This window comes from Harpegnathos saltator, unplaced genomic scaffold, assembly GCF_003227715.2.
Source record: "Harpegnathos saltator strain DR-91 unplaced genomic scaffold, Hsal_v8.6 scaffold28, whole genome shotgun sequence".
NCBI classification, from domain to species: Eukaryota; Metazoa; Arthropoda; class Insecta; order Hymenoptera; family Formicidae; genus Harpegnathos; species Harpegnathos saltator.
This window is the reverse complement of record NW_020230072.1, coordinates 323,234-348,553: the sequence shown is the minus strand read 5'-3', so window position 1 is coordinate 348,553 and position 25,320 is coordinate 323,234. Positions and strand designations below refer to the sequence as shown.

The 25,320-nt window shown below is 47.8% G+C and overlaps 1 protein-coding gene across 2 annotated transcripts in view; it reads left to right on the top strand.

Annotated features, from left to right (window-relative positions):
• Positions 1–25,320, top strand: part of nolo (ADAMTS-like no long nerve cord) — a 266,805-nt gene that overhangs the window by 171,568 nt on the left and 69,917 nt on the right. Inside the window, exons 3-4 of one of the 2 annotated variants that reach the window (XM_025299459.1) lie at positions 39–91; positions 3,449–3,548. In XM_025299459.1, coding sequence (XP_025155244.1) covers positions 39–91; positions 3,449–3,548 — 153 coding nt within the window. Of the gene's footprint in view, positions 1–38; positions 92–3,448; positions 3,549–6,760; positions 6,985–25,320 lie in introns of those variants that run through there. The other variant, XM_025299460.1, reaches the window with a different exon arrangement.

Below are 25,320 nucleotides of genomic sequence, written 5' to 3'. Positions count from 1 at the left end.
CATGCTCATATGCGATATATGCTTGTTTTCTGTTTCAGAGTGTCGGATGGGGAGAATGGTCACCATGGTCTAAGTGGTCGCCATGTACGAGGTAAGCCGTACTTATGAAGTACATTATTACATCGCCTTAATTATAATCTCTCGGTTATGTACTCTTAATTAGAATCATAAAGCGTTGTTTGATCGTCCTCGTCCTTTCAGTCGAGCCGAACTTACGAGATTATCATCATCAGGATTCAATCGGTATCCACTTCAATTACGTGTCTCAAACGAACGTTTGGAACGCTCGATACAACACTACTGTAAGAAATGATGTGTTAAATTTAGCATATTTCATGTGTCTTAAATTATCCACTCTCATTTATGTGTTAATTTAACATACAGCAAATATGTTAAAAAGTAACACGCATAATATGTAAAAAATTAACACAAAAATTTAACATTCGAATGCTGTCAAGAATCACAGTGTGTGTTAAATTGACATACAATGAATGTTACTTCAACATTTGAGAAAAGTAATCATCTATGATTTGATGAAATGAAAACGTTGGATTGACATAATCTATGTGTTAAAAATCCAATCTTTATATAATATAACACATGATAACTGTTATAATAAGGAAATTAACACATTTTAAATTTTAGGTGTTGGCTTTAACATATAAAGTATGTTAGAGCAAGAATTCATGCATTTACATATAAATTGTGTTATTTTAACATTTGAAAATGTTATTTTAACACTTGAAAATAGTTAATCTTAATTCAACACAAGAAAGTCTAAGTAACACAATAATGATATGTTAAATTAACACACGACTGTGTGACAAATTTAACACAAAACTTTCTACACACAAAAAACTTTAACAAAAGTACGAAACGTATTTAACTGTGTAAAGACGGGAAATAGAAAGATTTTTATTAGGCCGAAGTGCTTCGGGATCTCTTGTACGATCACTCTAGCGTTCTTTAAGTAAAATATGTACTAATAGACACACAGGATAAAGCGATGATTTTTGCCACTTTGAATATCTTCGAAATGTACGAGCGAGGAGGAGCATTTATCCCACGGAAATTACACGATAAGAAACGCTCGACCTCGCCTTTTTCTCAGCCGCGGAGCAGCTGTTGGAGCTTTTGGAAGATAAATTTCTCTCTTACTGTCATATTTGATGATGATTATAATCTATAACCTATAAGGTGATCAGATGATGGAGTTGTTGCCTCATCCTGTAAATAAAATAAAATCTTCTGTCTCTCGACGTGTGCATGCGGAGGAACCGTATGTTCCTCCTGTATTCCGGAAAGAAGCGCGCGGCACACGAGTAATATCGCACTCGCCTCTACGGTGCCTATTGTTTGCCGGCAATGCGACAAAGGGCGTCCCGGCGGTGGTCCGTCGTCCGCATGCAAGGCATGATCCAATCCCGCGATTTCTCATCGCCTGTTTCACGCGCGGTCTAATATTGAGTCCTAGCGGTAACACGGCCGGAATGTTAAGCGTCCCCCGGAACTCATTTCGGTCGGCCACCGTCGGCAATAAGTTTGTTCCTCCGGCCCGGCCTGGCCCGGCACGGCCCGGCTCGTTTTTCAGTTATACAGAAGTGGCCGGAAACGGCGCGAGACGTAGCGATTTATGGCACTTACAACTTGCGAACTGCACTCGCCCGGGGAAAAGCTTTATTGTATGATCTACAGCATCGCGCTATCGATGTTTCCGCGCCAGCTGCGCATATTTTCGCACGAGCGCAAGGCTTTATCCTGCCCGCCTTTTCCTCTCCCTCCTCCCCCAGCCCCTCAAAATACCTTTCGCCCCGCCATCTCGGCTATTGTAACTCTCGATTCCGCTAAAACGATAAACCCCGCGCGGTAATAACATTAACTGCCGCAACAACGGGGCGGGGATCGATCCCCGCGCGGCGATGCAAACCCCCTCGCAATGATTGGCGTCGTGCGATTGCCAAAAGAGGCGGCGATCTTATCGTTCGTGGAGATGACAGTCGTTGCATCCTCGGATGGATCGTTCGTCCGCTCGCGAAGCTATCGCGGCGATGGTCGAATCGTCGACGGGGCGAACTTGCCGCGCTGCGTTTCGTCACGTGCGCCGCTGATATCGCTGGAAAAATTAACGCGTTATTATCCGCGTGGATATTGAGCTTTGTAATTGCAAGTGATCTGTACGTAATATTACGTACATACGCACTCGCTCGCTCGCTGCTGTTGCGTTGTTATTCCGATCGACTAATTGTTTGCGCATCGGAATTATCATTCGTATCGGGTAATTGCTGTTTGCGTAGAATAATGCGATCAATATGAAAATTCTTCTGTGGCTCGAAAATTCGAGGCCGCAGTCGCGATTGATTCGTTCAGCCGGCGACGGCGCGCGGCTTAACGATGACGACTTGCACCGCATCGCCATGAGCAATCGATTGACAGTAGCTCGTTTGCACGTGGCAAACGTGCAAAGAGCTTCCACGATTTACACGTGAAACGTATACAACGAGCGTTCTCCATTAGCCTCGTTTTCTTTCGATTTTCGAGCCCACGAGAAATTTTCCGATGCAGCTTCATAGATGATCTTTTCCCAAGTTGTTTTTTATCCTTTCGGTTTTGCATCGCGGAGTATGGCTCGCTGTCTGAAATTTTAGATACGATTCCGCTCTGTTTACGCATACACACGCAACGAGAAACGTCCCGGATGAAATAATTACGTACGACAGCCGCGAATCACCGCCTCAATCCCCTTGATCCTCGCATATCGTCGGAACGAGAACGAATTTACGGCTATGTGATCCGTCGCGTCGCGTCTCATTTCGTTTAGCGCAGCGTCGGAATCTCGCGAGCTCGGCGTATGGTCGTGGGAAAGTCGGCGAGATTATTTACGGTTTATTGTCTGAGTGCGGAGAGAATTTTCGCGATTCGCAGAGAGACGTCGTAATTGGCGAGAACACTTCATATCGCGAGCGAGTTCCACGATAGCGAGTGTGTTTCATTGCCACCGCCGCCGCCATCTCCTCCTCCTCCTCCTCCTTCTCCTCCTCCTCCTCCTCCTTCTCCTCCTCCTCCTCCTCCCCCTCCTCCTCCTCCTCCTCCTCCTCCTCCTCCTCCTCCCCCTTCTCCTCCTCTCGAGCGGAACCAACTTATACTTGTTGGGGGTAACGCAATTTCCAGCGAATAAAGATCGTTCATGGAATTAGCGTGAAGTGGTAAATTGAATTAACTAACCGCGTCGCGCCGCCGCCGCCGCCGCCGCCGCCGCCGGTGAAACGTAATTAAACTCTTGACGATTTCTCTCGCAACGCCTTGATTATGAAAAGTTTATTGGACAAGCGTGCACGGGAAACACACCCGGTGCGCCCAAGCGCATTCAAGTAGTGCATACAGCGCGCCATGTCATCATACTTAATTCGCCGATGAATTCACACCCTCTTCTCTCTCGTTCGTCTTTCAGGACGTGCGGTGGCGGGATTGCACGGCAGCAGCGTCGATGCAGACGGAAACCGTGTAAAGGCCGGGTCTGGACCACCAAGTATAAAATCTGCAATCCGGAGGTGAGTGTTTTTTCTCATACGTATAATTCTCACGAGCGCACTTGCCTCTCGTCTTCCGCCTCTCGTTTAGAGAGATGCGGATATCAATCTCGACATGATTCCACCTCTCACTCGCTCTCTCTCTCTCTCTCTTTCTCTCTCTCTCTCTCTCTCTCTCTCTCTCTCTCTCTCTCTCTCTCTCTCTGCTCCTTCTTCATCTTCTTCCTCAACACGAAACTAAAAATCTCAGCGAAATTAGCCAAGAAATGTCGATTGCTTTTCGAAGATAGGCCCTTTGACTTCTTGCTGTGAAAAAACGCCGACCCCAAATTGATCAAAGAGTTCTGGATTTGCAAAATCTGGGTCACGTCGACCCAGTAATCGACGGAATACGAAGCGATTGACTCCTACCCTTCCCTCTTTCTCTCTCTCTCTCTCTCTCTCTCTCTCTCTCTCTCTCTCTCTCTCTCTCTCTCTCTCTCTCTCTCTCTTTCTCTCTCTCCCTCTCTCTCTCTCTCTCTCTCTCTCTCTCTCTCTCTCTCTCTACCAGACGCATTTAAGTTGAGGTTGATCGCATCATTGGTCCTCCCTCATGTTGATTACTGTTGTGCTGCGTTCACTGACATGTTTGTTGAACAAACAACTCAACTTTATAAAGCGTTGAACGGCTGCATTCGGTTCATATTTTCTCTTCGGAGCGATGCACATATCACGTCCTACCCCAACAAGCTCCGACAAGCTCCGTTGGCTAAAAATTGACCTTCGCCATCTTTACTTCGTGGGATGCTTCTTTTATAATCTGATCCACCTTTAACATCCACGAAAACTATACAAGGAAATCATCTCACGAGCTTATGTTACGAACAGAAGCACTAGAGCAGCACCGGATTTACTACAAATCCCGCAGCGCAGAACAGAAATGTTCAAACGCTCTTTTAGAGTAGTGACTGTCTTCCTGTGGAACAGTTTGCCTGGAACCATCAGAAGCTCATACTCAATACAGTCGTTCAAAAACGCGCTATATGAACTCCTCGTCGAGAAGTCCAATACGCTATAATCATATGAAATACAGCACTGGCGACCGTCATCACTAACCCCGACTGCCTAATTATATTACTCTATTACTTTATTTTACTCTAAATTAATCTACTTTTGTTTATACTATTTATTATATTATTTTTTGTACTTTTTCAAAATTATACCTTTACTTGTTTATACTTGCCTTGCATATTCTTTCAACTAATGTATAACTAATGTCAAAAATGTCAAAGATCATTTTTGACTTCGTTGCGCTTGAGGGAACACTGTCCCAGAGCGCTCAATAAATAACGCTTTCTCTCTCTCTCTCTCTCTCTTTCTCTCTCTCTCTCTCTGTCATTCGCTCTCTTTCTCTCTGTCGAACATAAAATAACTCGTTCGCGCCGCGACTGCGATCGCACGTGTACACTTAAACGCGCGTTTAAACGCACCTCCCGTGCGTTCCGTCGGTCGACGGAAGAAAAGGAGACGTGTGCGCGCTGAAGTGCGCCTCGCGATTCACAGTCTCGATGCGTTCTCGCGTATCGATCGGACATTTAATTGTATTGCGTTTTAACAACGGGGTCGCCGCTGTTTCGCGCTTATCGCGCATGGTGATTGCGAATTACTGAGCGCCAGGCTCGGGCGCGCGTTCTCCCGGCACAATGACGAGTAATAATGCAAACGAATTGCGCCGATTACGAACTAAATGACATTCATTGTCGCGAGAGGTTCTTAAATATTTCAGCCCGCGGTCCTGCGTGACTCGCCGGTGTGTATTCGCTCGCGTTGTCAATATTACATCGACCGCCATGTAAATTGGATACATGATAAATTCGATATCGGTGCCCCTGTATAGCACCGTGTGCATATATGCGCGCGTGTGTGTATGTGTATGTGTGTGTGTGCGTGTGTGTGTCTACCTCAGTGTGTAGGCACGTTCTGCACCGCGGCTACGGCCAATACGCACACCCTGCTGCAGTAAGCGGGAGGTATCCAGTGGGAGACGCGGGGATCCAGCTGACCTGACCCACATTCGTATCTGGGACGAGTTTCAGGGAGAATGCAATGCGGCTACGCGTGTCAAACAGTAGTTCCGCCGCGGACCGACGTGTGTCGTCCGGCCGCGTGTCTGATCGATATCGACCGATTATTCATTCGCTCGCATTTGTCCCGCTCGGCCCGATGAAATGACTCGTATATCGGCCGGCGTTATATTTATAGGAGACGGCGCGCGGACTTGTGTGAATCAAACGGTAACCCGAGTTGAGGAGATCAAGGAGAGGACGGTTCTTCATTAATTCACGAGCAGCGACGATTACACTTTGAATCGTTCGCCCATGCAGTCATTTTCTATTCGCGTGTGTCGCGATTGGACGACGGAGGAAGCGGACGTCTGGATGCGAAATTTGTCGCGTTTAGCGCGCCGCGCCCCGACGTTCGCTCATTTTGCCAATCTTTTTATTTCCTATTTTCGGTTGCTTGGCTCGCGGCATAATTCGCGACTGCATTGCGATGGTCTGTGCGTCCAGATTTTTCTCTTCGTCTCGACACGTTGACGGCCAATGTCGCATACGCGTGACTTTATCCCACCAATGACTGTTGCTTTATGAAGAAATATTGATATCATAAGTTAAATATTGAAAAAATTACCAAGTTTTTCTTAAATGTCTCAAAAAATATTAGGCAAACAAACAAATATTTCAGACAAAAGTTGTTAAAATTAATTCGTAGAAACAGATGATATAATAAAAACTTAGGATTTCTATTTAAGGAAAGCAATGATCGGTGAATATCTCGAAAGTGGCAACCATCTGTAAACAAAATGATATAATTGTTTCATGCCCTCTTGAAACCGTACAACTTTTGTTTGAAACATTTTTGCCTAAAATGTTAAGTTTTCGAGATATTTCGTCATTCCGGTACTTTTTATACACCCTGTATATATATATATATATATATATATATATCTAAGCGAGTTATTAAAATCTTCCGCGCACGCGCTAAGAGAACGCGAATCAGGTGTGCCAAAACGCGAAATTAACGCGCGAGGGAAAGCCGTAGAACCGTCGTTTTAGCCGATAGCGATTCGACCTTTAGCTAGGTGGCAAGCGCTCCTCTCGCGCCACGCTGAAACGTCGTACAAATCACGCGTGAGTCCGTCGAGTGACTGACGGCGAGAGATCGATCGAATAACGCGGATCGCAACCGGCTGCATTCCGAGCGAGCCGGCAATGATATGACGCACGGCGCAGCCGCTGATTCTTCCTGCGAGTACATTTCGCGATATGCCAAGTGCGCGCGGCAGTCCCATCAGTATCAGTTTCTGCGTCGCGTATCAATCAATCGGCGAAGCGCGACCGCCGACCGCGGCTGTGTATCTATTCGCGAAATCATCTCCGATCGTCCCTGCGCGAGACGAGGCGCACGGCAACACGCGGTGAGTCGAAATACTCGCGCTTAGCGACGGGAAATAACGGGAAATCAAACACGTGACAAGCGAATCGTTAGAAGCCGTGTTGAGAAATCCCGCGGTTTGTGTTTGAAATCTCTCCATGCTGCTCCATCTTTTCAGCTCGGTCGACTCGTGTCATTCGCGCGGAATCTTGTCGTGAAAGCGTCGGCCAACGCTCGACTGGAGAACCCCTCTCGTCGTTTTCGTGCGGTCGATCCAACAGGCGTAGTGAACACTTAAAGTTTTAAACAAGAATAATACCACCTAGCTGCGAAAATGGCGAATCGCCATATCGGATAACGACATATCGGATTCCGCATCTTTATCTCGTTAATTTCGCTTTTTAGCCCACTTTTTTAGTCACACACTTCCTTACCGCAACTGGGATTTTCCATTTGCCGCTCGTGGATTTTAATAGTTCGCTCTTAGATATTCTTACATATTTATTATCTATGATAAATATCTGATAAAATATACACATATAATTGCTTTTCACATAAACTTCAGAAAACTGATATCAAAGGTACCACTCGCTCGAGCTCGACGGAAGATTAAATTACTAAACCGCGTGGCGACAGTTTATTATTTTTACTCGCTGTTTCACTCGTATGGATTTCGTATTTCTTTTCTTTTCTGCAGAAACAGAAACATGAATTCCAATTTCCATCCAGAGCATGAGCAACGCCGATATGATGCTCGTGTTGTGATGGGAATTGGAATAGACGATATTGTGAAGCGATACTGTGAAATTGAGCCGTTCCGTGAGCGGCGATTAACGCGTCCGTCGTGTTAACGCGACGACGCTCGAGCCAAATTGACGTCGTTAAGCGCCGCGCCGCGCCGCGCCGCTCGGTGCCTAACGGCGCGCAGACCTTGCGAGGGATCGCCTACCAACGCCGAGATCTGCCGTAAAATCGTAAAAGTGCAAAAGTGCCGTAGGGCCCAGATGGGGGGATGCCTTTGTCGCGCGCGGTCGACGTGACATTCCGCCCGCGGGGCGATGTTCACCGCAGGTCGCGACGGGCAAGTGCATTCTACTGTGTTCGTACAAGCGGGCGCATGTAGATGCTCGCACACATACTCACGAGCGCGCAACAAAGGTATCGGTGCGGTCCACAAAGCCGCGTCGATCTTGCAGGCGAGACGTTCGTGCCACCCTCGCCCTCTTTTTCGTGCGTTATACCGGTCGCATACGTAACGCGTAATATCTTTCACTTAACCTAACCGAAACGCGCGTTTCATCGCGCGACGCTCCGTCGTCGACGGCGCGCAAATTGAACTCACTTCGGTGGACCTGCGTTAGCAGGATAACGCTGCGAGGAAGACGCAAAGTCGCGGAATGAGCGCCGCGATATCGGAGAACCGCACTGACTGGGCGGGCGCGCGCGCGAGCATGCAAATGAGCTCCCCGTCGTCAGTGATTCTTCGGTAACCGCCTTATTAAATCGTGCGATCGTCGACGACGTTCGCGACAAGGATGAGCGACAAAATCTTAATTACTTCGTTTGCGCGCGCACCATATCATCGTCTACTTCTTCATCTCGCCGAGCAACCTCGGCTACCCGGCTCCACCCGACGCGGCGCAAGAACGTCGCCGCGATTCCTCATTGACGCGTGAGATTTGTTGCGTTTTTTCCCATGCGTCGCGAAATGACGCGGATTTTGTCCCATCCGCGGGACATCTTTCATTCAGGCTGATGGACAATTCCCCGGGAGCCATAATAGCACCGCCTCGCTCCTGTGCTTTTTACGATGTCACATCCAATCGACGATCATGATTGGTTGATAGCGGTCGACCTCTGTATAAATGACCCCTCCGTGATCCCGACAATTCTCTGATATTATCGATATCTCGCAGCTATTGCTTCCGCAAAAGATCTGATTTATTACGGTTCGCGGCGAAGGTAGTAACAATTTTCCGACCGTGAAAAAAGGGAGGGGGAGAGCAAGAGAGACGCGCACAGACTCGTTTGCAGGGAGCGACGAGTCGACATCGACGCGATTCGACGTTGTGTAAAAACAAGGAACGCGCAATGGTCTTCAACAAGCAACGTTGAAACTTACCGGTGATTTCTCTCTTCGCAGATCTCGGGGTCCATTTCAGAAGCTTCGACAAGCTTCCACCTGTCTGTGCGAACTGACGCGTCGAATGAGATTTCTTACCAGATAGGCAGAGTTTAAGATCTCCTCGATGTTCAATAAAAAAAATAAAGACGACGAAAGGCCAGCGGGCGAAAGTTTTAGTGTATGAGGACCAAGATGAACTTAATAATAATGAAAGTCGAGCGAGTATAAAATACACGAATTACCAAACATATGGTATATCTCAGGCCTGCGATTGGACCTTTCCTAATCTATTGTTATTAAATTAATTTTCTTAAAATTGCTTATTTCGAGAAGGACAATTTATAAATTTATAAATTCTGCACGCTCGACGGTTCTTTTCTGCGTGCGCGCATGTGTATGTATATGTGAATATGTGTCTCGTCGGTAGATTTTCATCGCAAGCATAAACGAAATTTCATTCCAGAAGTAATCGGAGCGAACACGGTTTATCGATCAGTCGTTTGTGGCAAAACTTTTCTCGCGACTCGTGCGTGACCGCGCGAACGTCGCAAACTGCCGCATTTGCGTCCCGGCACTAATGAGACTCCGAATACATTCGGTAATTTATCGCTTATACATGGCAAGGTGGAACTTTCGGATCGATCGTTCGGAGATTGTGATTGCGAACCGCCGCGCCGCACCGATCGGGGGGATTGATAGATTTCGTCACGGAACAAGTCTTCCCGGGCTTGTCGCGGGAAGTAATCGAAGGTTAGCCGGGTCAAATATTAATTGCGCTCGACTCACAGGGTAAGGGATGTCTTTGCTTAAAGGGCGATCCTTCGGGAACGCTCTGAGACAATAATTCAGCGACAGGACGTTATAAATTTCAGGTTGAAATCCAGCCGGAAGGAATTTACGTCCGCGGGATACCTTTCCCTCGTCGCCGCCGCCGCCGCCGCCGCCGCCGCCGTCCCCCGCCATCTCCTCCTCGTCCTTCTCTTCTGTCGTCTCTACCGCCGCCCTTATTCTGTTTTTCGCCGCTTCTTTCATTTTCTCCCTGCGTACGGCAATAAAAAAAGCGCCATGTGTACACGCGAGCGCGCATACAAACGTGGATTTAAAGATTCAGCAGTTCGCGAAGGGCGCCGTGCTCGCGCACAATTATTCCGCGCGCGCATTCGGCCTTGCGTGTTCCGCCTCGCGCGTACATAAATGTTGTAAATTTTCGCCTGTGTGATATAATTACCATCAGCCCGCAGTTTTTTGGCACGACTTAATTAATTGCGTGCTGTAATGTAGCGAAAATTACATCTGTTATATATTGCACGTTATGCTTTCGCCGATATAAATAACAGGGAGCGCAAAACGTTACTTCCGCTTCCGCGCAAAATACGCTACGAGACGCGGTATAATAAACACGTGCAAACGTATCATTTATACTTTATGCGCAGATACAATTTGCAGCACTCGCGCCGGTACTCGCTCCAACTTGTGAACGCTCCTCGCGACTCGCCGGGGAGAGGGGGGCTGCGGAAATTCTGCTGGAGGATGGTAACGCGGGCGGGGACATGAAGAAATTTTTCTTTTAAATTCGCATTAGTTCGTTACTCAGTAGTTTCATTATCTCACTGAACCGACAATTTTAGGATGCCCAAGTAGGATCCACTACGCGAATAAATAATCGGAGCCAGGTCTTACATTTCGCGCGCTGCAAAATGTTTTATCGCCGGATGAAACATCGCGGCGTGTTTTGTCGTGGCAGCATCGGTCGCGGGGAAGACTGGAAGTACATCCTGCAGTAGTGCGGCTCCCGAGGATAAACTCACTTTCCGGTGTACTTTAGTGCCTGCAACCGATATCTCGTCGTGCCTGAGAACGCACTTTGAATCAATCACGCGATGATCGTCGCCAGGACTATTTTACACGCGAGCGCGAGTCTCGGATGCGGATGATCTGTCGCGCGGCCGATATAAGTCCATCGCGTCCACTCGCGCTGGGATACCTCTCCGTCGAGGTCAAAGTGCATAAACCGAATTTCAATCTGGTGTCGCCGAGCGCGATCCACTGCTTTGACCGGCGCAGCGCGGCGGGAGTGCACGATATCGCACGCTGGCGTTGCGCTGCGTGCAAATGGCCGCCTCACTGCGTGACGTTGAATATTTTTACGAGCAACTGATTAAACCGAGATACTTTTTGCCGACATACGCTCTCGATATGATTCTGCAAGAAGCATCGCCGTGGCTGGCGAAAGGAAATTACCAGGGACGTAATTAATAGATGCAACGGAGAAAGAGCGAGAGGGGCAAGGAGGGAAGGAGGGAGAAGGAGAGAGCATTGTGATAGAAATAGCCTTCTGAAATTTCCAGTCGTACGGGGAAAGATATCAATATATAACGAGCGATATGTCCGCGAGAAATTATCCCTCGAGGAAGATAAAACGAGATATTAAATTACTCTCTGCCAGCCGTGTCTCTTGAGCTTTCCGAATACGAATATTCCGCCGTGTCCATTAGGTATAATACACGCTAGAGATGCTCGTAAAGGATAATTAGACTCCTTTTATTCGCGGTACTTGCGCTCTCACTAATGCTCGCGCATGTGCGAAAAACTGAGACAATGTTATTAGCCGTGAAATACTGCTGAAAGAAATGCGAATTCTGTGATACGAGTTTTTGTTTGTCCGACATTGGCGCTGCATGAAAAACCGTATCCGATGAATAAGGCGGGTCAAATGGCGCGCAGGGAAAGAGCTTCTCTAAACGTCGCGTGCACGTCGCGCGCCTCTCTCTCTCTCTCTCTCTCTCTCTCTCTCTCTTTCTAGTCTCTGTCTGGATTTGTGCTGAGTCTTTTCCTCTTTACACAGTATATCGATGACTCGAGGCATTCACTCAGTCACATACTATGCATTTCTACCAATTCTCTGAATTAGATGAGGCACTGGGAAGGATTGGCGACGACATACGCGCTATCAAGAAAAGGACGTTAAGCAACAAGCTTAGTACTAGTAAAAGTAAGAACATAGTAATGGATAGCGTCTGTAGTGCACATGGTTTCGGAAATGTAAATAATGCTATAATTTGAGCCTACATAGAGAAAAAATTGAATTCCTCTCCACCATGAAGTATCTCGAAGTTATGTTAAGCGGCACTTGAAATTGGACCGAACACGTAAATAATCTCCGACCGAGCAAAGTAAGCGCGTGGCACCCTCTCAATCTTGGAGAACTTGAAATACCATGAAAATTGCCTTTCTTTGCCTCTGCGTGTCAAGCTGACTCTTTTCTGATTTTTACTACTGCTATACCATATACTTAATCGACCTTATATAAAATTACTCAAAATTGTAAAATAATGATGAATGCGTACAAAAACCTTGGGATATTTGGGAGCGGATGCCCCTGGGAAGTATGTACATTACAGGTGTCTTCAAGTACGGCCATCCTAAAGTCCTTCCTACGTATAGTCAATGACTAATAGTCTCCCTTCCTCGTAGAGACTACCTCGTAGAATAGTCTTCTCTTCACGGTGCCTGCATTAATTGACGAGAGAAGACTATTATAATTTAAAGTAGGACACGCTACAAATTTTTTTGTCCAATGGTCGTATAGAGCTGGCTGTAGTTCGTGATTGTTTGACGTAAATTCTCTATAAAATACTAAATATCACGTTGAGTCTAGCAATCTCTCATAAATATTTAACGTATAATTGTACTTAACAGAGTTCATTTATTTTTATACCCGCGGTTTAAGTTGTTATTATGTAATCGTGTCTCCTTCTCTTTTAATTTTATTTTTGCAACCTGTAACTTTTTCTCTTGCTGCAGCGCTCTTAAAGAATTAACCGTAGAAAAAACTCAATTCTTTCTCTCTCTCTCTCTCTCTCTCTCTCTCTCTCTCTCTCTCTCTCTCTCTCTTTCTTTCTCTCTTTCTCTGTCTTGCTCTCGCTCGTCTCACCGCCGTTTATAGATGATAAATGTTAAATATGATATGGACAAGAGACTGTGCGCTATTCAATATTCCCGAGGAACGTTATCGCATGGCGGTACTCCATGGCAGTAATCCATTATAATGATGACAAATCACGGTCCACGGTAAAGAGAAAAGTGAACAAACTGGAAACCAGAACATGATTTAGCCGCGACATCGACGTTGCGAATCCGTGTCCGAACCAGATCCGCAATGTTAAACAAGCGTCGTTCATCCGCCTGTGGAATAATACGGCCGGTAAAACCGCGCGCGTAACGCGCCGCACGTCGCACGCGGAAACAATATCGTTGTAACTTTTATTAAAGAATCACCGTAATCGTAACTTCTACAGAGATATTAATGTCGCGCTCGTGTTCGGCCCGAGCAGCGCCGCGCCGGGGCTCTTACGGCGGAAACGGCAAAGTGGATTAACGTTGCAGCGTATTTTTGTAATCGCGACGTGTTTCAGCAACGGTGTCGCGCTTTTAGAAACGTGGACGGCCGGATTCGTGCGCGGAATCTGCTGGAAATCGTGAAAGCGTCGGAAACGAACGTCGAACCGTTTGACTGAATTATTAAAATCGACGTGCGACGAATGACAACTGCAAAAAATCGACCTCGTCGCTGACCGTCAGGATGATGATCGATAATACGAGCGAGACGGCGTCGGCGACGTGTATTATCATCCTTCTCCATCTCTCTCTCTCTCTCTCTCTCTCTCTCTCTCTCTCTCTCTCTCTCTCTCTTCCTCATTCTCTTTCGCGCGTGCGCGAGCGCACGCGACGCGTTGAAATATCTTGTTTGCTCTCGTGGCGGTACTTGCGCATGCAACGGGCGTCGTTTGCGACTTTCATTGGACGTTCTGTAATTGCAGTTTTACAGGGCTATTAATATCGCGTTTAGCGCGAGCGGGCCAATGATGAATCCTGTTACACGCGCCGCGCGCCGGGATAAATAATGGAACTTGCCTGCGAAGCTAAGCGCGCTCGACTCGTGCATAATGCATTACTTGCAATTCCACGACGCGCAAGTAATTGCGGGCGACAGGAGTTAGGTGAATTATTATTCTCGAGCTAGTAGCCGCGGCGCGTCGTAAGGAACTATCGAGGACAGACAGAGAGCCGGTGAATATTCCCGGCGACAATTAACCGATATGTATCGGGAGCGCCTAAGTTCTCACGTCGCCGTCACGTGTGCGGTGACTGATCGATCAAACGGAGGGCCGTAAGTCAAGCGGGGAAAGAACCTCCTGTTCATTTTCCTCGTGGTCGGAAGCAATGACAGCGAAGTATGCGTTGCATTTATGTGCGTTATTAACACGTTGAGCGCCGCGCCGCGCCGCGCCGCGCCGGTGGCGCTGTGACACTACCGCGTCTCATAATGTCGCGTATAGAGTGCAATGAATTACACTGAAAAAAATGGATTGTACGGCCAATGGGGAGCCAGTGCGGGACGAGGTGAGATATATATTGTATTATATTATATATATATACGCGTGTCTCGAATTACATGTATAATATCTTCCGTGTCTTTGGTAATTCAATGATCGGTTGAACTCGATACGTCGCGGTCGGTCGGTGCACTCATACCATGTACGCATTAACGTACAACGGCTTTTCAACGGCTTTGCTTCGAAGTATCAGGCGGAAACAACAAAATGGACGACCAGATTGTCATAATCGTCGCAACAAAATTTCCGTTATTGTCGCAAGCAAGAAGCACACCATCGTGTGCTCTTGGTTCTCGCGATAATCGTGGGTCTCTCTCCCTGTGCCGTGCGTGATAGTGCGCTACGGGCGATGAATTGAAGGATGAATGCCGGCTGTCCGATTGAAATTGTCCAGGAACCCGGCCGAACACGCCAGTCGGCCTACTCGTCTCGTGCTCGCAGACGTTATCGGTATCGCGTGCTCGTTAATTCGCGTCGCGCGGATCCGTTCTCTAAATATCGACGCCACCGTTAGTTACCCCGGCGCGTTTTATTTTATTTGTCGAAACTCGGAAGTTAAACGATACACAGTCGACGTTGGATTGAATTACACGTGACTGACGCGTCCCGGCGCGGGTGGCACGACAATTCTGACACTCGCGTTTCGCTGCAGTTTGCAATGCACGCGCGCATCGCTGCGATGCAAGCATACGGCATGACCAAATGATTCCCTTTTAAGGTCACAGCGCGCGTAATCCAACGTGCGCGCTCAACCTGACAATTCGGGGGAAAGAATAACGATTTCACGGGACGGGCCCGGTGATGTGTCACCGGGGTAATTAACAAATTACAAATTGGCGCGTTTATTTTGCCAACGTACGCGTTGTCTCTCGCAAATCTTGATCATACTGACCGACGCGACGGGCGCATCGCTCCGCTGTAATTCTCTCCACGATGCCAATCCGTCGAGGGATTCGCATCGTGGGACTCGCGAAACAAGCGGTTCGATTTCCGTATATCAATGACTCTTTACTCTCAAGGTATCAGGCGAGCAAGCCTGATAATAAAATGGACAACCAAATTGTCATCATCGCGCTCTCGATTTTTACGGTAATCATGATAACGATGTCTCCGTCAATTTGCAGTCGTCGTCGAACGAACGAACGAACGAAAGAAGGAACACACGAGAGCGGGAAGGAGAAAAAGGAGCTCTCAAGTATCAATTAAAAAAATATCACATGAATCGCGCTGCCGAAGATGCGCGATATGGGCGCACCGCAGGCGCGGCGACACGCATCGACAGCAAACATCGCGCGTGTTTTCACTAATAATTATCCGCACACGCTCGAAGCGTGCTTTTAAATTTGAAAAAACTCCGAATAACGAGTTTACTTTTCGAATTAATGTACATATCCGTACGCGCCAACGAATCTGCATCGCGCGGTCTGCGCATATCTCGCGGCTACCTCGAAGATTTGTACCACGCGCGCAAACGAACCTCACCCTGTCGAGTGGACTCTTTCCTCGTTAGCGATTCGCCTGCGCTCTCGTCGCGCACACGTTCCGATATATACAGCCGTCGTCGGCTGACCGTGGACGGGAAAAAAAATGCGCAATGCAAACGACGGCAAATTACGCGAGTACGCGCTCGCACTCCCGGCGCGGCGTTCCGAAGGAAACTCGTCAGCGCCGCGACCGGTTACGCGGATTACGCGGAAACTGGCCCGATGGAGGAGGAATCACGGCGAACGAAATGTGCGGCAAGAGGAGGGAACACAACACCATTAGCATAACGAAACGGAGAGGCGTGCACTGAATCCAGATTCCAGTCTTCCAAACTGTCATCCTCTTTCCACCCTTTCTACCCTTTCCGGTCTCTGTTTCATCTCACCCTCCTTTTCTTCTCCTCTTCCCCCTACCCTCTCTATCTCTCTCTCTCTCTCTCTCTCTCTCTCTCTCTCTCTCTCTCTCTCTTCCTCCCGCTCTTTTCACCGCTCGCTCGTTCGCTTTCCCCGTCCCTTTCTCTTTATCTCGCTCTCTCGGTTCCTTCGGCGCACTCTGTTAACACTCGTAATGGCACAGTGTGTATTTCAGCGAGGTTGTATCCTGCGTTTTACCGGCGGCGAAAACAGAGAAAATTCATTTGCGGAAGCGAGACGAAAATTCCAGCGTGGGCGTCGCGGCGCGATAACGCGGCGAGAGGTTTGCGCGCCGCGGCAGCGGCGGCAGCGGCGGCGCGACGGCGGCGCGGCGGCGGCAGCGGCAGCGGCAGCCGGTCGATAATATCCCGGCCGCGCACTGGATGATTAAAATTAATTTAGGGTCTCGCAGTTTCAAAGGACGGAAGGAAGCCCGTGAGGTTGAACTTGAGTTAAAATCCGTCGTCCGCGGAAACGCGGATAATATCACAAACGCGGATGCCTGTGGACAAACGGATGAATAAAGAGGCGGGTATAAATGGAGCGAGTTTCATTCTCGGAGACGGCTGCGCTCGCCCACGCGGCGCGTCTTACGTTGTTATTCGCTGCGAGTCGCGCAAAGACGCGTGGAAAATACCTTCCCTTCTGTCTATTGGGGCGCCCGGCGTAATCGCGTTAGTTGCTTCAATCGAATCCACTCGAAATTAGAACACGCAACGGGGAAGCGATCGCAGGATTGGGTCGGACGAATGCTACGAGTCGGTTGAATAAATAAATTCGACGGATCTAAGTGTTGTCGAAGTGTTGTCGAATCGCTAATGAGTTTGAATTGGCATTAAAGCGTGGCTCGAAGTCGTAAACCGCGACTTGCGGAATTGCGGGCGATTCCTCGAAGAAGGGAAAGGCGTAACGCGTAATGCGCAACGTTGTCTGGGTAACAGCGTCGAAGGAACGGAACGAGGAAGGGACGATTGGCTCTCCGTTCTCTCGTTGTATGTTTTTCCAGTAACACGCACTCGCGTTATTTTTACAAAGACTGCGGAGTGCGGGTAGTATATGTACTAAGTCCTGTCTTAGGATATCACTTGTCAATATGTGAGATCCCGTTAAATCCTGCGTAGCCAACGAAGCGGCTCTTACAACAACTCTAAAAAAAAGAAAAAGCGATCTTAAATATGGGATTGGAATGCCGGCTCGCGAGATCAGTCAACACAATAACGAGTTATAATTCTCTTTCAATCGAGAATAGTACGTTGCGATGTTTATCTGCCGAATCGCGAGAGATCGAACCCGCGCCATAGACATAGGAATATAGGGACAGAGCATAAAGTTGCGGGACGGTGCGACGAGGTAAACTGTGCCTAAATCTAATTGGGGGTTGTGCCGTGTGTAAGTGTTTGAAACATACATAGATGTGTATGAAGTTGTGTGTGAGTGAAATTATGAAAAAAAAGACACATGCATAATACTCTGCAAAATACTGTCAGTGTAAATAGTTGTTATTATTTTGTTACATTTACTATTTGCCAGTGACAGCCAAGTCGTTGCATCTGAATCACACGCTCTGAATATGCGCACTATTGTAGTCAATGAAACTTAGGCACAGTCGCCCCCCCCCCTCCCCGCATTTCAACACAACTCCCCTCACCTGTCTTACGGGCTTATGCTCTGTCCCTATATTCCTACGTCTATGACCCGCGCCTGCTACCTGCACGAGAATAATGCGTTGGCCGTTCAATTTGGCGATCAAACAATTGAGATCGTTGATGAGAATGGGCGAAGACGTTGCCTTAGTCTGACACGCTGTCTCTCTTTAAATGTCAATGCATTTACCCAGTGTACAAACACTGTAATTTTGGATACACGCAAAATCAATTTGAAAGACTTGTGACCATTATCGTTGAGATGGATAACTTAAAATATAGGAGAGCACGCAGTATTGATTCGACATGGAAAGCAGCAGAAGATGTTACGTGTTCTAAGAGAAGAGGAGAATTCTGCGTGAATTTATGTGTACGACAATTCAAGACTCGGCAACTGCAGGGTCTTAATTTTTCGCTCGGCTCGATTCGATTCATAAGCTCCAAACTAGGGTTAAGTCGATGTTTGATCCGGGCCGCTTGTTAACCGCCAGTTGGATTATCTACAGACTCCTTCATTCTTTCTTCCTCTCCTTCCCTCTTTCTCTCTCTCTCTCTCTCTCTCTCTCTCTCTCTCTCTCTCTCGCTCTTTCACGATCCCGCAAACTTGAATCTGCTTTATTCCAATAATTCATCGTCCGTTCTCCGGCGAATGCCTAATTGCAATTCGCAATTATAATTTCCACAAATTGTTCGATTGTGCGGAATTTCGCGAACGAGCGCGCTAAAAATTGGTCTCCGCGACATTGGCGATTGTGTTTAGTTTCTATAATATATCCTTGCGAGGTCTTTAAACTTTTAGGAATCCTCAGGTCTTAAACACACGACAGACTTCGATCACGCTAAATCGATTATGTGCGCGCGCGAAAGAGACGCCGGGAGGTCGCGATATGCAAAGTATATCGTGCGCGCAAGTGTATCGTTGTAAGTTGAACAAATTTCTGTGAAAGATGCGCGCCGTAATACGTGCGTAATCTCTATGTATTCTAACGAAAATCTCGATGCTTGCACGAGTATCTCGCGCGCGGCCAAACGGAAGCAAACATCCGGTTTACGTTTAATTCGTGAAATTATTGTGCCCTCGTAGCGCGCGCTCCGTCGAATGCTCGTGCTTTATTTCTTCGCTCTCTTCTGTTTCATATTTTTCCAATGAGGAGAAAATTACGCGCCTACCTGCACTCTACTACTCCCGGCGGATAACGTTACCGCGTATGCGCGCCGTGTGTTCGGTTGCGTAAAATCACAGTAAGTGCCGACATAATAATTCATTTAGCTGGCGCCTCAGGAGAGGGAGGGCGGATAACCGAACGCTCGCGCTTTTCGCGTCGACTATTAACGCGCACGCCATTTATTTATTCGCCGATCGTTTCGCGGTGACAATGTTTGCCAGTTTTATTATAATGAGCAGGCGGGCACGAACTTGAGAGAGAGAGAGAGAGAAAGGAGGGAGGGGGGAGAGAGAGAGAGAGAAAGAGAGAGAGAGAGGGGGAGAGAGAGAGAGAGAGAGAGAGAGAGAGAGAGAGAGAGAGAGAGAGAGAGGCACATTGATAATAATAACGCGAGATAACATATTGATCGGCGCAATGAGTTATAACGAACTACTATGGCGAACGCGTCAATGTTCCGTTTGCATTCTCGCCGATCGTCCTACTAGGTGCGCAACTAAGTTTCCGGGTTTCACACATGGATGGCGCTAACGACACATATAGTCGACATACATGTCTGAAGTTGTGCTTTTTTTATAGCTTGGATATTTGTTAACAATAACCAGTCGTAATACCAACACATATTGCGACGCAAAAATATTTTTTCTAACAACGAAGATGTCGAGTTTTGTGCCAAATAAACAGCATTTGCGGGAAGCTTTGCTTCTTTTCTGCTTTAACTTGAAAAAAGGTGCAGCTGAAGCACGTCGTTTGCTTGAGAAGGCCTACGGTGAACATGCACCATCGAAAACTACCTGCGAAGATTGGTTTAAACGCTTCAGAAGTGGCGATTTCGACACTGAGGACAAGGAGCGCTCCGGAAGACCAAAAACAGGGTCTGCGAATTGAGAACGCCGATCTGCAAGCGTTATTGGATGAAGATGATACGCAAACACAAGATCAACTTGCGGAGGCATTAAACATGACTCGCCAAGGTATTTCCAAACGTTTACATGTCATGGCAAAAATGCAAAAGGAAGGAAAATGGGTGCCGCATGAGTTGATTGAGAGACAGATGGAAAATCGAAGAGCCACTTCCGAAATTTTGCTTTTGCGGCATGAAAGAAAGAGTTTCCTGCATCGAATTGTTACTGGCGATGAGAAGCGGATATATTTCAAGAATCCCAAACGCAAAAAATCGTGGCTTTCACCTGCGTGGCGAAGCATCAACATCGACGGCACGCCCAAATCGCTTCGGAAAGAAGACAATGCTTTGCGTTTGGTGGGACCAGAAAGGAATCGTGTATTATGAGCTGCTGAGAAGAAGCCGGGCGAAACTGTGAATGGGCATCGCTACCGACAACAACTGATCAATTTGAACTATGCGTTGCTCGAAAAACGGCCAGAATGGGACACGAGACACGAACGAGTGATATTGCAGCACGACAACGCTCCGTGCCATCGCGCACTTCCATCGTCCAGGACACCATCAAAACGCTGAAATGGGATCTGCTAGCGCACCCGCCGTATTCGCCAGACCTGGCCCCTTCCGATTATCACTTGTTCCGGTCGATGGCGCATGGCTTGGCTGGGCAACACTTGGCCAATTTCGAATAAGTGCAAAATTGGTTGAATGAATGGTTTCGGTCCAAAGACACGTCATTTTATACGTCGCGGTATTAATGTATTGCCAGAGAGATGGCAAAAATGTGTAGCTAGCGAGGGACGATATTTTGAATAAACCATTTTTTGTATTTCTCTTGAAATTTTCTATTTTTCATTGATCAAAGTCCGGAAACTTAGTTGCGCACCTAGTATTAATTTTTTAAAAGCACGCAGCTTGTTGCCAAGTCCTCTCGATCGCGAGTCCGTTGCCGCACTTGACGATAACGAGTCGTCGCTTTAATGCGCCGAAATTATCGGCTTGTTTGCCTCGCATGGTCAATGGTCAATTAAAAATCGCAATTAGCGAGAGTACACCGGCGCGACGTATGAAGGCACGCCTAAATTGTCATTGGGCGGTTTTCGGTTTCATCAGACGTAATTCATGTAATCATCATAACGATGGAGGAACGCGTCCTCCTTTCTACATACATTATAGAAAGGAAGGGGAGGGGGAGGGAGGGAGAGAGAGAGAGAGAGAGGGAGAGAGAGAGAGAGAGAGAGAGAGAGAGAGAGAGAGGGAGAGAGAGAGAGAGAGAGAGAGAGAGAGAGAGAGAGAGAGCAAGAAAAAAAACAAAAGACAAAACAAGAAAAGAGTATAGTAATTTTATATTTAGGGACAAGTTTTTTTATGATGATATTAACATCCTCGTTTTGGCTGACGGTTTCATATCGATAACGAGTCCTTCGTTTATTTATAAACGCGTTATTTGGCCGTTATTTGATTTATAACGGTGCGTGGTTCGCATGTGGAAATATCCCGAAAAAATCCGCAGGACGTTCGTTTGTCCGTCCGTCGTAATTGACGGCGGATTGCGAGCGCGGGTGTGTGTTCGTTACCAAAATGAAGCTAACGGAAACGAATCGTCGAAGCACTTTCCTGAAAAATGTTTTATACACGTACCCGCGAATAAGACGGAGTATCGGGATATATCCGCGGATATCTGGAGACGATATAACGACGGTTACAACTACAATAACACGAACGATAAAAGGATGGAACTGCATTCTGCGCAAGACCGAGCCAATAAAAGTGTAACATTCGGGCTGGTGCGGATATTCAGGTCGCGCTGCCGCTCCCGTCTTCGTCGTCGTCGTCGTCGTCGTCGTCGTTGTCGAAGCGCAACGATATGAAATCTTTGCCAAATCCACCGTGCTCCTTGCGTTCCAGCGTGCGCGCCGCGCGGTCCGCTCCCGCGAACCGTTCCTTTGATTTTAATGACGTATTCCGCGTTATCGATCCGCAGAGACTCGGTCGAGACTCCTTCTTGACGGGAACGTCGACACGCGTGTGTCCACAAGTCTCCGGCTTTGCCGGATGTGATCCGGATTTATCCGATAATGTTTCATTGGATAACGTTTCGTTAACGTTTCCCTCTCGTTGTCATTCTTTTCCCGTTTCTTCCTCCGCCGTCTTCTCTCGTCTTCCCGTTCTCTTTCTCTCCGTTCTCCTCGCGCGCGCGCGCTTTCTCTCTCTCTCTCTCTCTCTCTCTCTCTCTCTCTCTCTCTCTCTCTCTCTCTCTCTCTCTCTCTCTCTCTCTCTCTCTCTCTCTCCCTCTCCCTCTCCCCCTCTCCCCCTCTCCCCCTCTCTCCCTCGCTCCCTCTCCCTCTTTCCCTCTCTCCCTCTCTCCCTCTCTCTCTCTCTCTCTTTGTCGCTCGATACTGATCGAATGTGATTAACGTGCGCGATATGGCCCTGCTGCGCTTGTCGATGCGCGACAGCGGCGTTGTAATCCGCGTTGTGAGGAGTTGGAAAGCAACGTCGATACACCATCTCTTGTCGTTTGTCTTCACGATGGAACGCCGCGCCGCACGACAGGCAGCTATGCATAAAAGTGCGACAGGCAGGCAAGAAAGGACAAAAGAAAAAGAGAACTGAACTTGAAGCTCGCCATGTCGCTGGTCGAAGGGTTTAATTAACTCATCAGAGTGGTAGACGCGCATACGATTTTAGAGATCGACCTGCCACGCAAACTTTACACGTAATTCGACGACCAGGCAGCGCACAACATCGCACTTTACCCGGCGCGATCGTTTTCAGAACCGTCTCGATAACATCAGCAACTGAGCGTGTTACAAACGCCGCTGTCTATGCGCACCCGATCGGTCGGACAGTTTTCGCGTCTTGCAAAGAACAGAGCGCGAGTGAAAAGAGTCGAGCAAAGCGTGTCCGAAAAAAGAGAAGAGAAGCCGTGGAAGCTGAACGGCGATAATAGACGGCGCTAAAGAGAATATCTTTCTTGGTCCGCGGCGGAGAAAGAGAGAGAGAGAGAGGGGGGAAGGGGAGGGGGAGGGGGAGGGGGAGGGAGAGGGGGAGAGAGAGAGAGAGAGAGAGAGAGAGAGAGAGAGAGAGAGAGAGAATGTCCTCGAAAATAACGAGAGTGCTTTAAATTTTAAAGTCGATCTCCCACTTTCGTTACTTTACGGAAAGCTTTCCGACCGGACAGACGGACAGACGAAATCGCGAACGAGACAAATGATTCTCCCTTTTGAAATTAGCGCCGCCCCCCTCCTCCGGAATGCATTGTACAAATTAAATGAAATACAGCTGATGTATCATGAAACGCGCGAACGACGCGACGCCGACAAAGACACCGAATTGATGGCGCGACGGCGATTTTTCTCCGCGACACACTCCGCCTGACTCCCGGGATCGGTACAAATAGCGTCCGTTTGTATTCCCGCTGCGAGAAGCCCGGCCGGACGCTGTTCGCAGCGGATTAATTAAAAGTTATTTACCCGCCGCGTAGTGGCGGACATTTAACGCCGACACGACTCGCCCCGCCAGGCGCGAATTTGACTAATGTGCTTCGAGCGAGGTCATCGTATCCCGGCTAGGAGGTATTCGTTAGCGGAGCTGCAATAACAATCGGGGAAACGCGAATTAAACCGTATTAAATGACGGCTGACACGTCGAGTGGCGAGTGCTTTTCGACGACTGTAATCGGATATATCCCCGGTGAGCGTTAACCTCCAACCGACGTATTATTAATTAGACGCGAGAACGCACCATCGTTGAGTGTCGTCGTCGTCGTCGTGATCCCGAAGTCTCTCGGATGCATGTCCGCGCGCAACGCAATTTGTAACCGTCCTCATGTCGCGCCATTGCATCGTCATACCAAGCCGTCATTGCGGAAAGTCGATAATAAGACCTCGCGCAATTGTCGCGAGATTTGTGCGCGATAGTAGTCGCGATGGCCGCCGGCTTTCAAGATACACGAGAGACACGAGGGATAACAATGGAGGTGATTATTCAACACGCTCACCGGCATGCACTGATTTCCAGCGAGGTTTCAGCCGCCAAAGGTGATCGGTGAACAAATGCGATTACGTTAAACAAATGCGGATACGTATATTCGTCGGCTCGTTCCGTCGCCTCTCCATTGGCCGCACATTTCGTTTGTCCCACGCAGCTTGATTGATTGCGTTTTGTGAACACTCGGGTCGGCAACCGACGCGTTAAAGATCGACGCGGGAGATCGGGTGTAAATTGACACACACGATTCAATTCGAAGCGCGTACGGAAAATGCGTAAGACTTGGCGCCGCGCGCCGCCGGACGCGAGTTTCGACAGCCGCGCGATAATTCCGTCAACGGGACAGCGCGTATACAGAGTGTCTCAGAGCTTTAGGACATGGGTTTCGTAGGGATATAGAACTATGTGAGAGAAACAAAAAAGTCCTGTACCATAATGTGAAAATCGTAATAGCTTTTTTAGTAATAACCGAGTAAAGTTTGGCGTTTTCCACGCCCATCGCAGCCTATAGACGCTCCGCGGCAAGCTGTGTGCGTAGCGGGCTGAACGATAACGCGTCTCACGCTGACTGTCGCAATGGCGTCTTGGCGCTTTGACGCCGCGCGACGCTCAGCCTCTACGCACACAGCTTGCCACGCAGGAGCGTCTATAGGTCGTACTGGGCGTGGAAAACACCTAACTTTGCGACGTGTGTTGGCCCCGCACTTTTCGAATTTCGTATTTTTTTCGAATTGTGCTACATTGTGCTACGTTTGTGCCGTATTGTGCCGCAATCCGCAACTCTGTAACTCAAAGCGTATTCAAGAAAATTAAGAAAAACAAAATTTTTGGTAGCCCCGCACTTTTCGAATTTTTAGTTTCTCGTTACTGTGCCGTATTGTGCAATGTTTGTACTGATTTGCGCCGCAAAGGCGAGATCAATAACTTTAATAACAATGAAGAAATTGAATAAAAACAAAATTATACTAACCCCGGACTTTTAACCAAATAAATCCAACTTTTTTTGAGAGATTGGTACTAATTTGTGCTATGTTGTGCCGTTGGAAGAAACTCGATATCCGCTTCCGTTTAGTAGATAAAAAATATTGAAATTAAAATATAAAATTACAAATAATTATTTTCACAATATCATACTTCTGCGAGTTGTGCTGAGTTGTGCTACTCGAATACAATAAGAATACGCACAAATATTTTTGAAAAACCACATGGGTGAAAAAATATTCTACTGGAGGTAGGGGTTAACTAACAATTTCACAT